The sequence below is a fragment of the Peromyscus maniculatus genome, chromosome 5 (genome assembly GCF_049852395.1).
Source record: "Peromyscus maniculatus bairdii isolate BWxNUB_F1_BW_parent chromosome 5, HU_Pman_BW_mat_3.1, whole genome shotgun sequence".
Lineage (NCBI taxonomy): Eukaryota > Metazoa > Chordata > Mammalia > Rodentia > Cricetidae > Peromyscus > Peromyscus maniculatus.
The window spans coordinates 70,088,160-70,103,173 of record NC_134856.1 but is presented as its reverse complement, the minus strand read 5'-3'; the positions used below and the strand labels follow the sequence as shown (position 1 = coordinate 70,103,173).

The 15,014-nt window shown below is 39.5% G+C and overlaps 1 protein-coding gene across 1 annotated transcript in view; it reads left to right on the top strand.

The window, feature by feature from the left end:
* Positions 1-15,014, top strand: part of Myo3a (myosin IIIA) — a 176,718-nt gene that overhangs the window by 35,265 nt on the left and 126,439 nt on the right. Inside the window, exons 5-7 of the mRNA XM_042278011.2 lie at positions 3,854-3,930; positions 10,001-10,146; positions 12,383-12,448. Coding sequence (XP_042133945.2) covers positions 3,854-3,930; positions 10,001-10,146; positions 12,383-12,448 — 289 coding nt within the window. The remainder of the gene's footprint in view (positions 1-3,853; positions 3,931-10,000; positions 10,147-12,382; positions 12,449-15,014) is intronic.

Sequence of the window (15,014 nt, the reverse complement as noted above, 5' to 3'; positions counted from 1 at the left end):
TTCAAGAACCCCTTTCACTACATCACTGTATTTTTCACTAAATTTGTATCTTCATGTTTTCTGTGTTTACCACAGTTTGTTCCTGAAGGAGTGATACATAACTTGTTTTTTTTTTTTCTTAAAGATCTTAACAGACACCAAATGATGCATAAGACTCTGAAGGTGTTGTAGTCTGTTGCCTGAGCTCTGCCAGTGGTCTTTGTAGAGGATATCAATGCCAATGTTTGTGGAAACTATTGTTGGCATTCAGGAATAGTTAAACCTCTGTCAAGGTATTATTGTAATGCTATCCCTTAAAATAGCTGTCAGCGTTGAGAACTGCCTCTCTTTACAGGCAGTGAACTTACTTAGTTTTTTTTTTTTTTTTATCATTCAAGCTATTTGATCAAAACTCTTGGAGGCCAAGTGTTTGCCTCAGAAAATCCTTAATGTCATATAATATAAACTAGAAATGTAATACAATTTCCTATAAACTCAGAGCCTCTCAGCCTTAGAAATTCAAGGTTACCTATTGTCTTTGTGAATTTCCTGTTCAAGGTCTAAATTCACCCGGACTTTGTATTTAGAGTTCCTTTGTTCTAAGAAACTAACTCTGACCTTACTGCAGCCAACACTGGCTGCTCACAGAAGAGCTGACAGAGAAGCTGGGGTGGGCCCACTCTGGACCTCAGGAGGGAATGTACCTTCTGGGTGAAGACTTAAGGCCTTCTTGCTGCTGCCTGAGCTCTGATACTTTGCCGCCTTTAGTGCCTCTATCCATAATTCACACATTAAAGAAAAATAACAACATGGCAGGTCATATGCCACACCTCTAGTTTCTGTCCTTAACATCCCACCCATTTGCATTTCCTATGTCATGTAGAAGGATGCCCTTTGCAAGGCATCTTTGGGTTTGAATCCCAACACTAGATCAGATGTGACCACTTACCAAAAATGCTAGTTCTTGTGGCATAATCTTTATACCTAGAAAAATTGTTGATTATCTAAAAAAAAAAAAAAAAAGTCTCTTTCCTGCTAGGGACAAACCTTGATTTTTACTTGGTTGTGTGTGGCCTTTATTTTTTATTCTCTTCCTCATTGCATCTCATTTGAACACCTAAGCTAAATTTATCAAATAGAGACAAAAACAATCACCAAAAGTCAAATATAATTTAGTTTTTCATAAGTAATTGAATACCCTTAGAATAAGTTTTAGAAAATTTATAGTCATTTTAAGTTAAAATTTCTTTTAAAATTTTATCTATATAAATTACTATCCTATAATACAGTCCAGTTTTAAATTATGTCGATTTTAGTTCATAGAAGATATAAAACAAATTAGAATGCATAGCATTATGTTTAATTTTTCTCAGTTATATAATGTATGGAACAAAAGTAGAGGGCATATTTTGGGAAAGATGTATTTTGGGTTAATGCCCTTTTTCACATATTCTGTTGGGAAATATTAAGGGTGAACTTTAAAGTATTTATTAGTTAATTGCCCTTGAATTTGAATAAAAAGATATATAGTAAAGATGTTTTTCTTTTAAATAATTAATATTTTGCAGGCAAATTTTATAGAGAATAAATTAGGACCATATTTATGCCATCTAGAAAAGTTCATTAAGGGAAGCAACTAACACACAACCAGAGCCTAGTCCCTACCAGAATGGTCCAGAGTTCCATCACAGAAGTATCTATTTGGCCAAATCTGACCTTTTAATTTCATAGTAAAAAGTAGACATTATCCTGAAGGAATGAAGTCTCAGTTGATATTTTCCTCTACTGGGATCATCAGATGAGCAGTAGGAGAGTAGCCTTTGGGACTCGCTGAGGAGGGGTTTGGCTAAGCAAGAACATCAAAGAGGGAAAGCTGTGGTGTAGCATGAATCTTAAAAGTTCTTATTAATAAAATCAAACCTGAGCCAGGGATCGGGGTGGACGCTGGAATATCAGAGAGACAGAACAGGCCACAGCCACCTCACCTTGCCAGTTCGTCAGCTGATCTTGTTTTCTCAGCCTCTGAGTCCTCATCCAGAATGAATCTCAGTTGAACTGCTATTAGAAGCCTGAAAGCTTAACCAGCCAAATGCTTCTAGTTACTGGTCTTCACACCTTATAAATCTTTCTGTTTTTGCCATCACTCCCTGGGATTAAAGGCTCACTTCTTGGCATTAAAGGCGTGTGTCACCATGCCTGGCTGTTTCCAATGTGGTCTTGAACTCACAGAAATCCAGAGGGATTTCTGCCTCTGGAATGCCAGGATTAAAGGTGTGAGTGCCATCATTTTCTAGCCTTTGTATCTAGTGACTGTTCTGTCTCTGACCCCAGGTAAGTTTATTAGGGTGCTCAATATTTTGGGGAACACAATACCACCACACTGTGGCTTAGGTGGAGGCCAGCAAGGCCAGAGGGCAGCAGCATTGCATTTTGGGAGGTGAATATATGAGGAGCCACAGTATATATGAAAATCAAGGGAAAGAGCTTAATCCACTTTTTTGTTGTTTTGTTTTGTTTTTGTTTTTGAAGTTTAGGAGGAGTTATTTCTAACCAGGTAGAAGTAATAGAAGATGATTAGAACGTTTGGTTATACCTGTTCATTATAGTTTGCAATCTCTCTAAAGAAAAAGTGGATTCTAAATGGATGGTAATTAGCAGTGTAAGATGATGTATGTGTCTCACAAAGCAAGAGGAAGTGGTTCTCAACGCTTTAATCAACGTAAGGAAACATTAGAAGATATGTATGCTTAAGATTATTTAAGCATTACAGTGCGCATGTATATCGAAGCATCATGAGGTTTCTCATAAATGTGCATAATTTTGTGGAAAGTTTTGTTCAGTTAAAAAATAAATTTAAATTTTAAAAAGGAGCAGATGCTATTGCAGGTGTTGGTTTAGGTAGATGAAAGTAGGTTGAAACTTCCAGTCAGATGTGTTGTTGTTTGTTTTTGCTCTTTTGGGGGGCCCACCACCCAGCTCCCAAATAAATCACATGTGGAGGCTTATTATTGATTATGAATACCTGGCCTTAGCTTGGTTTGTTTCTAGTCAGCTTTTCTTCAATTAACTTCACTTAACATCTACCTTTTGCCTCTGGGCTTTTTCCTTTTCTCCTGTATTTTTAATTTTCATTCTTTCTCCGTGGCTGGCTGTGTGACTAAGTAGCTGGCCCCTGACATCTTCCTCTCCTTGTTCTCTTGCTCCTTTTTCCTTGTTCCCAGATCTCTCCTTCTATTTATTCTCTCTGCCTGCCAGCCCCACCTATCCTTTCTCCTGCCATGCTATTGGCCAGTCACCTTTTCATTAGACAATCATGTGTTTTAGACAGGCACAGTAACACAGCTTCACAGAGTTAAACAAATGCAACATAAACAAAAGTTACGCCCCTTAAAATAATGTTCCCCAACAAGATGACATGTAGCATGAACAAGGTTAGTAAAGTAATTGTATGTGTATTCTCAAGTCAACTGCTAACACCCTATGAAACATTTGTTTACTAGAATTTGTTCAGGGGAAGGAAGAAGATAGGAAACACCATTTAAATGTGTGATACAAATGGTTTACTGCGTAGATTATGAGAAGAGTTAGAGAGCAATGTGATTGGGCAGAACAGAAACCGTCGTGAGGAAAGTTGAGCCTTTAGGTGGGGCTTACAGTTGGATTGGATTTGGAAATGGAAAATAAAAATAGGAGGACCACTTTGCATTTTGGCTAGACAGAGATCCTGATTTAGGCTCCTTCAAGGTGAGGTTCAAATCCAGTGGCAGCTCTGAGGGAACAGACTTCTGATGTGGATTTGTAAGAAAATGTATAGCAGCTAGAACCTTTCACATGGGTAGTTAATGCAAGAAACCATCTCATCTCTTCTCTCTAGGTGTGTCTGCCCAGCTCAGTAGCACCCGGCACCGCCTGAACACCTCTGTAGGAACACCGTTTTGGATGGCTCCTGAGGTCAGAGTGTTTTGAAGGAGACAAGTTTTCCTTTACCCATATGCTTTTTCCTCCCTAAATATGTTGGAATATACCACAAGAAAATGTCTACTGTGTTGTTTTCATGTGGGACTTTCATGTGGGCAAGGAGGGGGGATTCATGGGGGATTCTGGGTAAACTGGCTGTGAAAGAATGAGTGAATAAGTGAAAGATGAATGTGCAAAGTCAGGTGAGGGAAAGAGACTTTTGCAGGCTGAATATTTCTTGAAATTTACTTTGAGTTGTCAAGCATGTATCTGCACTCTGGATGTTTGCATGTTGTTTTATCTTTACTTTTAATTATTATTACTATATTCCCATTATGATTATTATTTGGTATTTTGATATAGGCTGTCTATGTTCTCTTCCTTCATTCTTCTGAATGCTGGCACTACAGCTGTCGTCCCTGCTATGTCTCAACCCACCCCCCAAAAGCAGCAGTCTAGGCTCAGCTCAGGCAGGACTCTGACCCAGTAAACACTTATCATCTTCAGCACACACACACACACACACACACACACACACACACACACACGAGACAGTGTTGGCATTTTGATCCCCAATAAACCTTTCTTTCTACCCACTGAGCAGTCTAGTTCAGCGATTTCACTGTGCCCTCACTTACATCCACTGTCTGGCTACATTTTGTTTTTAAATAATAATAAACATTTTATGAGAGCCCTTAAGTTTGTTAGGTCAGACTCAAATCTGTCAACCCATGTGGTGAGTTCTTATGTTAAATCACCAGCCTGGAAACTAAGTGCAGCTTTAAGAAATTTTTCCATTATTACCCTGGGGAACTTGTAGATAAACTGCTAAAATAGCCGAAAGTTCAAGAATCAGACCTTCTCCCAACAGTCCCTATTTAATGCCTTTAATCTTTTTAATTATGTTGATCAGTAAAGAACGCTTCATTTTGAAAACTCTCTCTGCATCCATTGGGAAGAGCTTTGCTATTTGTATATGATGTTCTAGGGAGCAAAGAGAGAAGTGATTCAAATGCTACATTAATATTGTAAAATCTTCCAATTAAATTTGTTTGAAAATGAAATCCTGGTATGCTATTTCTGTTTAACTATTAATTCAGTTATTACTTATTTTTGAAAAGTTAAAATGTAGCATATAGGAAAAGGATACAATTTTAATCAGTGTTTTTGGAGCTCCAATGGATTAAAAATCTTTTTAACAGGGACAACATCCAAGAAGAAATGAAGTTATAGTCAGGTAAAAGCCAGCACAAAATTCAATGAGAGAATCTGAAATAAGAGCTTCTTCAGAATTTGTTCTGATATAACATCAGTATTTTTAAACGTTACAAAAGTGAGAAGTCAATAAAAAATGTAATTCGCCGGGCGGTGGTGGCGCACGCCTTTAATCCCAGCACTCGGGAGGCAGAGGCAGGCGGATCTCTGTGAGTTTGAGGCCAACCTGGGCTACCAAGTGAGTTCTAGGAAAGGTGCAAAGCTACACAGAGAAATGCTGTCTCGAAAAACCAAAAAAAAAAATTAAAAAAAAATGTAATTCTATGCTAAATATTGTGTTTTATGTGCATATATTCATAATTAAGACATAAGGTGATTGTAATGTTATATGAGAAATATTTAGGCTTTATATTTTATGTTAATTTGTAGTAACAATTATATATTTGTTTGCCTGTAACACAAACACTCCTTTGTATATGCCTGCTAGTCACTGTTTTGATGTCATTATTTTGTGCCTATTCTCTTCTCTCTGCAATATGTGCTCTCTGATCTTAAAGAACATACTCTGAATAACCAGATTTCTAGCTGCAAGGTATCCTGTACACACTGCTTCTGTGTTGTTAGTAATAACGTTTCTGCTGGTCTGAAGATGCTGCTCTGTATAGAGGACTTGCCAGCATACATGTGACTTGCCCAGTATGCATGAGGCCCTGGGCTCAAGCCCTAGCACCAGGGAGATCAAAGTATTTAATGACACATTTGTAAGAATTAGAAGGAAATAGGTAAACACATACAATACATTCATCATTAAGAAATATTTCAATGCTTTAGAAATTAATCACTTGGAAAGTAAAATTCTTGGTTAGCATTTATAATTTGAATTCTACTTTAAAGACAATTTGATTTGGTTACATAAAGCCATTCTTTCCAGTCTGGATTGAAGTGTGCCAGGATTGAAGGATCATGTGACCACAACAAGTAACCATACAACTTACTATACTAATCACAAGGTACAGATCCAAGTACAGCAGTCATGAACCAGGGATATTCTAAACAACCTGGAATGAAAGTTCACCCAGACCTACAGGGAAGTGTCCCAAGATGTGAAGCTAGACAACTATGTGTTATCCTGAAAGATGGGCATTACCCTGATGTAACAATGTTACTAGAAAAAAAGTAGTAATATAAAAGACTACTTTAACCAGTTAGTGTGAGATGCCTACAATTCTCATATTAAGGAAGGCTGAGGCCTGAGATATATAGCAACACACCAAGGAAATATGAGAAGGGTAGGGACGACTCCATATTCTGAAACCAACTGTTTATCAGACAATAATGGGAGGAAGGATGCAAGCTCTGTGTTACATTTCTAGCACACACAACCACAAATTACATAAAGGCCAAAATGTATTAAACAACAGAAGAGAAAGTTCATATGTGTTTTCCCAGCTTTGGAGAGACATAGGTAACATGCACTAGATTCATTGTTTTGACTTACACAGTTCTGTGGCTGTCAGTGGGTAGTTAGAACTGCTTCATTACCTCCACTGTCTAAGACGAAATATTTTTATGTTTCTAAAATAAATGTTGTACCATGTGAGTATTTCCTTTGTCCCTACCCTACCCTAGTCAAGCATTAATCTAGTTTAAGATGTATAGATTGGTCTATTCTGAACAGCTTGTATCAATGTAATCTGAGCATGTGTTCCTTGTGTTTGGATTTTCCCCTTGGTTCATTTTCAGGGTTCATCCATGCTGTAGTACTTCTGTACTCCTGTGGATAAATATTTCACTATTTGTATATACCACATTATGTACATCCATTCTTCACTCAAGAGACACTGGGTTCCTACTTTTTGGCTGTTTATGAATAATACTTACTGTCTTAATACTTACCATATGAAATTTAAAGTAAAACCTAGGGCTCTCATGCTTGCTCCTAGAACTCCAGAGGATGAAACTATAAGCACACAGGCTGACTGAGAAAGAAAAGGCCACACAGCTATGAGATAACACAGGATATGGGGCAGGGACAAGGCATACAGATGCAGACAAATGCTGCTGGTGGAGCTTGGTTCTGGTCTGTGGGCAAGTTCACAAGAAATAAACAGAAAGGAATCAGTAGACCAATGTTTAAAGGCCAGTAATAAATACATAAGTACATTATTCATGTGTGTATTGATGGTGGGTAATATATCATTTATCTTTCATCTGTTAATCATCTACCACTCATCTATCACCTATCTGTCATCTATCATGTACCTACCATTTTTCCATCTTCCTATCATCTATCCATCTATCTACCATCTGTCACCTATGTATATATCATCTATCAATATATCAATCATCTATTTACCTCTTTTTTAAATACACTGATATGTTTCTATTTAGATATTCACTAGTATGGCTTTTGGTGTCACGTATAAAGGGACTCATTCATCATGAAGAAGTAGACTTTCCCGAGTAGTGTATGTGAAGGTTGCCAGCTTAACTCTTGGAGCCCACACAGGGGTTCTCAATGTTTGCTGGAGTCACCAATGAGAAACGTTCCCACAGAGACTACCATATTGTAGTTAAGTGATGGGACTTTAAGCTGCCATCACCTGCAAAATAATTTGTGTCTTGTGAGATGACATTCACAAAATTCAAAACGTTTTTAATGTAAATCATGGTTCTCAAAGGTCAGTAAGATAACTCAGCAGGTAAAAGAGCTTGTCATCATGCCTGATGACCTGTGTTCAAACTCTGGAACCCACATGGAGGAAGGAGAGAACTCCTGCAAGTTGTCTTCTGAATTCATACACACACGATCTCTCCCTCCCTCTCTCCTTCCCTCTCTCTCCTTCCCTCTCTCTCTCTCCTTCCCTCTCTCTCCCTCCCTCTCTCCTTCCCTCTCTCTCCTTCCCTCTCTCTCTCTCCTTCCCTCTCTCTCTCTCCCTCTCCCTCTCCCTCTCTCCCTCTCCCTCTCCCTCTCCCTCTCCCTCTCCCTCTCTCTCTCTCATACACACACACACACACCACCAGACATACACACATACACACGCAAATAATGTTTAAAAAATAATAGTTATCCCCACTTGGCTAAAGCAGCATAATCTGTAACTATATTTTAGATATTTGCCCTTATCTCCATAGATAAATGTAGCTCTTAGCCCTTATCAAGGAAATTTCTCTTGTAATAGATGGGGAAACCATTACAGAAAACCACAACCAATCAAATTGCATAGTTATGGAACCCAGTCCCATTGGATACATCTACAAAACACTCCTGCAACTAAGGCTCAAAGATCATCGCAGAGGATTGGGTGGAAAGACTGTTAGAGCCAGAGGAACAGGGATTTTGCTGTGAGATTGTATCGCAAGTAATTTCAGAACCTACATCCATAGTCTCACCAGCATGACTGACTGAATATGAGCTGAACAAGGACAACAATAGACAAAGCCAAAGTGCATGGCAGGGTCACCACAAAGCCTCAAACCTACGCACACACACACACACACACACACACAAAAAAAAAAAAACTATAGGCAATAAAGTAATGCTGAGAGCAGGAGAAATAGTCTTCCCCAAGGAAGAGTGCCGCAATTGGTTATCTAATACCAAATGGACAGCCCTAAAAACATACGTACAAGTAACATTTTATAGACTGAAAGGTTGTATTTATGTTTCCAGATATATATGCAGATACATATGTGCATGCAACAATAGTTAATGGAAAAAGAGGCCACAAATTTAAAAGAGAACAAGGAGAGTTATATGGGAGTGTTTGGAGGGGAGAGGGAAGGGGAAATGATGTAATTATATTATAATCTCAAAAATAAATAATAATAATGTTTTTCACAATTTGAAGCTGAATTTCCTTTTTGTGATCACTGATGTTAACAATGAACATTTATAACAGTGGTTTTCAACTTGTAGGCCGCCAACACCTTTGGGGATCACATATCACATATCCTGTGTATCAGATATTTACATTACAGTTCATAACAGTAGCAAAATTACAGTTATGAAGTAGCAATGAAATTATTTTATGGTTGGGGGGTCACCACTACATGGGAAACTATACTAAAGGGTCTCAGCATTAAGAAAGTTGAGAACCACTGATTTATAGGCTTCTTGCACATTTAGAAATGCTATAAAGGAAATTAACACAATGCTTTTTCTGTGTAGTACTGTATTACTATATTGCAAACCCATTTTCCTCCCCTCTTTCTTTTGACTCTCTGTCACATTTGGTTAGTGGCGGTAGATTGCAGTTTGAAAATTTAGTGTGGCTCCAGTAAGCCATTGTACCTTTCCATTAGTGTTTATTTTTATTGAGTTGACTTTTTTGTTAGTAATGGTTTAAGTCATTTGCATTCTTCCAAATTTTTCTCATTCATCCCCGGGTGCTTTTGTATTCTAATTGCCAGTAAGGTTCAAGGCCATTTAACTAGACTGCCCTCAAATTGATTTTCTTTGATTCCTTCCAGTTCTCTGAGATGAACTTTTCTTTGCTGCTGGGTGATGCCTCGCCCCCGCCTCGGTTTGTTGAGTGAATATCTCCCAGTCATGAGCCGTGTGTTTGGTCCCCCCATTCCACACAGGGCACCATTTCTTTCTTCTTGTTGATATAGTTTCTAAACTACTCCTTTTCACAGCCCCTGTCCCCATGTATCTGCAAACCTGTTATTATATTGTCTGTGCTCAGAATAAAAATATTATTATTTATATGATTCCCTTTCCTTCCAAATTACTGCCTTTTATCTTCACCTATCAACTTCACTAGTTTAAGCACTTTTCCCTGAACATTTTGCTGCTTGCCTGTTGAAACCTTGACACTTCTTCCTTTCTGTTTTTGTCTTCTAGGTGATTGCATGTGAACAGCAATTAGATACCACTTACGATGCTAGATGTGACACATGGTCCCTGGGTATCACCGCTATTGAGCTTGGTGATGGAGATCCTCCACTAGCTGAGCTACATCCCATGAGAGCGCTCTTCAAAATACCAAGGTCAGGCGACCAGCAGGTCCAAGAGCTGCAGCCCATTTTTTTTTTCCTTTTTCTTGAGACTGACTTCTCATCATGGAAATACTCAGAAGTGTTCTAGAAAGTTTAAAGACAAAGTCCCATGCAACCTAAGTTGTCCTTATTCATTATGTAGCTGAAGCTGACCTGAATTTCAGATCTTCCTGCTTCATCTCCATTGGTGGGCTTACAAATGTGCACCATGATGCCTACCTTAAAGGTGTAGCCTTGGCTACCCTTGAACTGGCCATCTAGTCTTATTACCTTCAATGTTTACCTCCCTGCTTGTACCACTACAGCTAGTTAATTTCTCTGTTATTTTAAATACATGTTGATAAGTTCTAGATGTCTCAGAAAGCCAATATAAAAAAAAACATATCCATCTTAATTATAGGTGAGCTATTTTTAGAGACCTTAAGGATTTTTCCTGATTCCTTGATTCTAAGGAAAACACACACATGGCTTGTGTTGTCAGGGATCCAGGACAGTGGGACATGATAGTCAGTAATTATACACCCTATTAATCAAAGGTTGTGATTTCAACATGTGAAGACATACCTGGAGTGTGGGGGGGGGAGAACTGAATGCTGTAGTCCTAAAGAAACAATGCCATCATGTTTTATTCATTCTCAAGTGGATCCCTTTGAAATATTTTGTGTAATTACAAACATTAAAAGGTGTTTATTACTTTGGAGTTTTCTGTGCAGTGGCTCTGAATTACAATATTTACATCACTCTTTATATTTCAATGACCAGTGTGATCTCAGGTCTTATTAAAAAACATGCTGCTTATTTGGCATGTGGGGGAAACAAGGTTAGAGGAAAGAGGGAATCCTCTGTATACCAGCTTAAAAACATTTCATTAAAATTTCGAGAACAAGAGGAATATGTTTTTTCTAAGTTCTATTGTCCTTCAGTGCATAAGGTGAAACTATACATGCCCAAGCCACCTTCCCTGTGGTATAAACCATCATGTTTCACCGCATGCTGTCGTGCTGATGATAAGGATACAAACAGCGAGAATGGCGACCACTGATCTCTTGTGCCTGGGTACCAGCGTACTGAGTGTTCTGTAAAGTGCAGCATTCTAATTATTTCCTACTATGTCTGCTGCTACTGTATCTTTAAATGGAACTCTGAGAATACTAGCTGTAGAAACATGTTGAAAGGGAGATTCAAAAAGCCACAGTTCTGGGCACTGTGAAATTGCCAAACCTCATAAGGCAATCCGATCTGATACAGCTCATAAAAGAAAATTTTCAGTGGACAAGAAACAATATTATTGGCTGAAAAACGTACTTTTTTTAAATGTGCAAATCGGCAATCTTAGAATACTTCTCGGGACTGAAAGACACTTGGGCATGATCCGGTTAGATGTGTTAGCTGCACTTGGCGTTAATGAGCCTGTACCGACTGTACATTAATTTCATTATAAGCTGTTTAAGGAGCAATGCAGGACTGAAGACAAAGTATTTCCATCCCCCTAATGAAAACAAAGAGCTGTTAGAATTAACATAAAGCGGCACTTCAGCAAATTTAGCCATCATGGTTGATCAATGTTGCTTGATTACAGAGTCACATCAGGCTCACTGTCAAGTGCTGGTCCTTTGTGAGCACAGATGCACCAAAAAGGAAAAGATTTGTTCAGCTTAAAAAACAAAAAGAATTAATAGCGAAATCTTTTAAGTGGCGTGCAGAGCTCTATAGCTAATGGTATGTTCCAGATCTTTGCTTTTGTCACATCCAAACACGTGCCTCCTGCCATATTTCTAGAAACAAAGGAACAGCTCCGGGAGGCATTCTGCCCTCCCTACAGCAGCTTGCTACCTGTCCCAGGGTACCTCTGTGCACCGTGGCTGTTCCTCAGAGACTTATGTAGGACTCAGAGAGGTCAGAGAGAAAACTCTTCCCCCACTGTTTAATAAATATTGACATTTCCTCCTAGGGATTTTAGGTAAAAGCCAGATGATTCTTCAGTAGAAAATAATAATAACAGGGAAATTGGGTTATACGTTAAATGCTTTCAGAGAAACTAGGAAGCTGTCATTTTATATAAAGAATGATGAATAGCTAATTATCTTTCTTGGAATTGGGAACGGATGGCAATCTTTGATGGTACAGGCAGAACCTGGGACTGCAGTAATTCTCTGGTCTTGGGCTGCTTCTCATATTTCACCATCTGATCAATGTACAGTCTCCAACCTTGATTCTTGTTTTCCAGGAATCCACCCCCTAAACTAAGGCAGCCTGAGCTATGGTCAGCAGAGTTCAATGACTTCATTAGCAAGTGAGTAGCAATAGAGTCTGAAATAAAACTAAAGTAACGCCAGCCTGCTGTAGCTTTGAATGGTGTGGATGGAGGTTTTGATGGTTGCCACTGGCATCTGAATCCTCCTCTTCTTATCTATTGAGCAGCTCCAGGGGTTTCCAGAAGTCTCTACCATTTCTTAAAAAGAAAGAACGGAAGGGAGGGAAGGATGAAGAGAGAGAGAGAGAGAAAGAGAGAGAGAGAGAGAGAGAGAGAGAGAGAGAGAGAGAGAGAGAGAGAGAGAGAGAGAGTCTATTATCTGCTAAGGGTTCAGTGAATTTACTCCCACTTAAATAATGACCTCGGGGTCAAGTTCGTTCACCTCTCTGTAGCCATGCTTCCAAGGACCCTTTATCACCCAAGAACATGCTCAGCTGCCTTTGCAGCCTCACCCTCTGCATCTCCCACCTGCTCTATTACCCATGCAGTCCATTATTTAACCCTTGATTGGTCTGCATTACTGGCTCTTAGAACAGCCAGGGGTATGTCAATGCAGCCAGTTCATTTGAAGATCACATTTATCAAAAGCTTAGGCATTTCAGAGAGGAACTTCACTTGACAGCTGTTCAGCAGAAGTGATTTGCCTCTACACAATTAGAAGTGGGTCAGCCATTCAGAAAAATGAGGCCCACTGAACTTTTTCACAATGTTTACTGTTTTTACCTTAAACGAAGAAGATAAGGGATGACTCCTGGTTGTAATTGGGAGGGAAGGATGGTGATGACTTGATGTGCTGTCCCACTCTGCATGTGTAGCCAGGGCACATTGCTGTCACTGGGATCCTGCCAATATATCCATGTATTCTTCTAAAGATGGGAGACTTAGATGAAAGAGTTTGTGGGAACTCAATAGGGATTGATAATTTCTTAAAGTTTCCATGGCCAAGGTACCATAAGCATTTGCTATGCATGCCATTCTGTCATTCTTCAAGTCTCTGGAGAACGTCACTGACATGGCTGAGATGATCCACAGTGACAATCTTGGGTTTCAAGAGCCTTTGATTCAGACACTCAGTGGGTCCTGGCTTAGCTGACTCATTCCCCAGTGCTCTCCTAAGACTCACTTCCCATCTTCCCTGGGTAATTCTTATTGCAGCCTGTGTGCTGTTCTTCCCTCTCCCACTGGTGACATTTCCAGTGTTATTGACTTGCCTCTTCTAATGTCCTTCTGTCTAGCTGGACAATAGAACCCTGTCCCCTTCCTTGTCACTGTCACTCCCGTGTCTGGCAGAGACAGGTAGGCGTTGGCTATTTGGCAAAGTTGAACTTGAACAAAATAATCTGTCAGATGCCAACGTGCTGTAGATGTAGAGACGGCTTCATTCTGTTCAACCAAATGAAACCAAAGAGCACCTGTTCCGGTTTCTAGACAGCACTAGCCTCATTCCATAGCATATTTTAGCGTCCCTAGGGAAGGCTTTGGCTAAGCCCAATGAAATAAATTGTCAAATTGTCGTCCCTGGAGGATCAATGATACAGATTACTGATGGCACTGACTGAGCCAGGGACTGGGTGGCAGCTGCTGCTCCCCCTCCCCTTCGCCATCGTCCTTCTCCTCTTCTCTTCCATTTCCTTCTCTCCCTTCAACTTCCTGCTCCCACTCCCACTTCCTGCTCCCACTCCCACTTCCTGCTCCCACTCCCACTTCCTGCTCCCACTTCCACTTCCTGCTCCCCCTTCTTTTTCCTCACCCTTCCACTTCCTGCTCCCCCTTCCTCTTCCTCCTCTTTCTCCTCCCCTTCCACTTCCTGCTCCCCCTTCTTCTTCCTCTTCCTCCTCTTCTTTTCCTTCTTGTTTTGAGGCACTGGAGTTGAACTTAGGGCCTCACATGTCCTAAGAAAGCACTCCTCCTGTTCTTCTTGATGTTGTTTTAATTTGAGACAGTGTCTAAGTTGCCCAGTCTAGTCTTAAACTCATTCTGTAGCCCGACTGAAGTTCTATGATTTTAGTCCTGGATCATCAGACCTAGCTTCTGTTTGTTTTTTCTTATTGATTTATTTTGATATCCCCAAATAACAGTCGAAGAAACTGTATCTCAGGGTCAAATGGATTGTAGAGTATTTCAGCTATTCATTCAATGATTAGAACCCTCATGAGAAGTATGATTCCACTTTAATAATTCCACCTTGATAAGCACATGAAGATCACACTGAGATCTCTTCCACCAATCAGTCAAGGGATTTTTGCCCCCCAGTGACCACTGAGAATTGGTCAAATCTTTCTTACAAATATTTGAAGACAGCTGCCATAGCTGAAAAAACATCGCACGTTTATTCACATGATACCATCCCAAACAAGTGTGTTCACTAATCTTATCCCTCCTCATGAATATGCCATGGTTTATCCTGTCCACAGGTGTGTTCTTCATTAAAATACCTGCCACACAACCTCATGAAATTCCTTCTGGCATGGAATCTTAGCCTTCTTAGCAGATTAACTTTCTATTGGGTTATCAGAAATATATTGATTAATAGTCTTAAAATCATGGTGAAACTAAAGAGTTTGTGCTAATTTTATATAAACATTAAGGCTTCTAATCTTGAGTG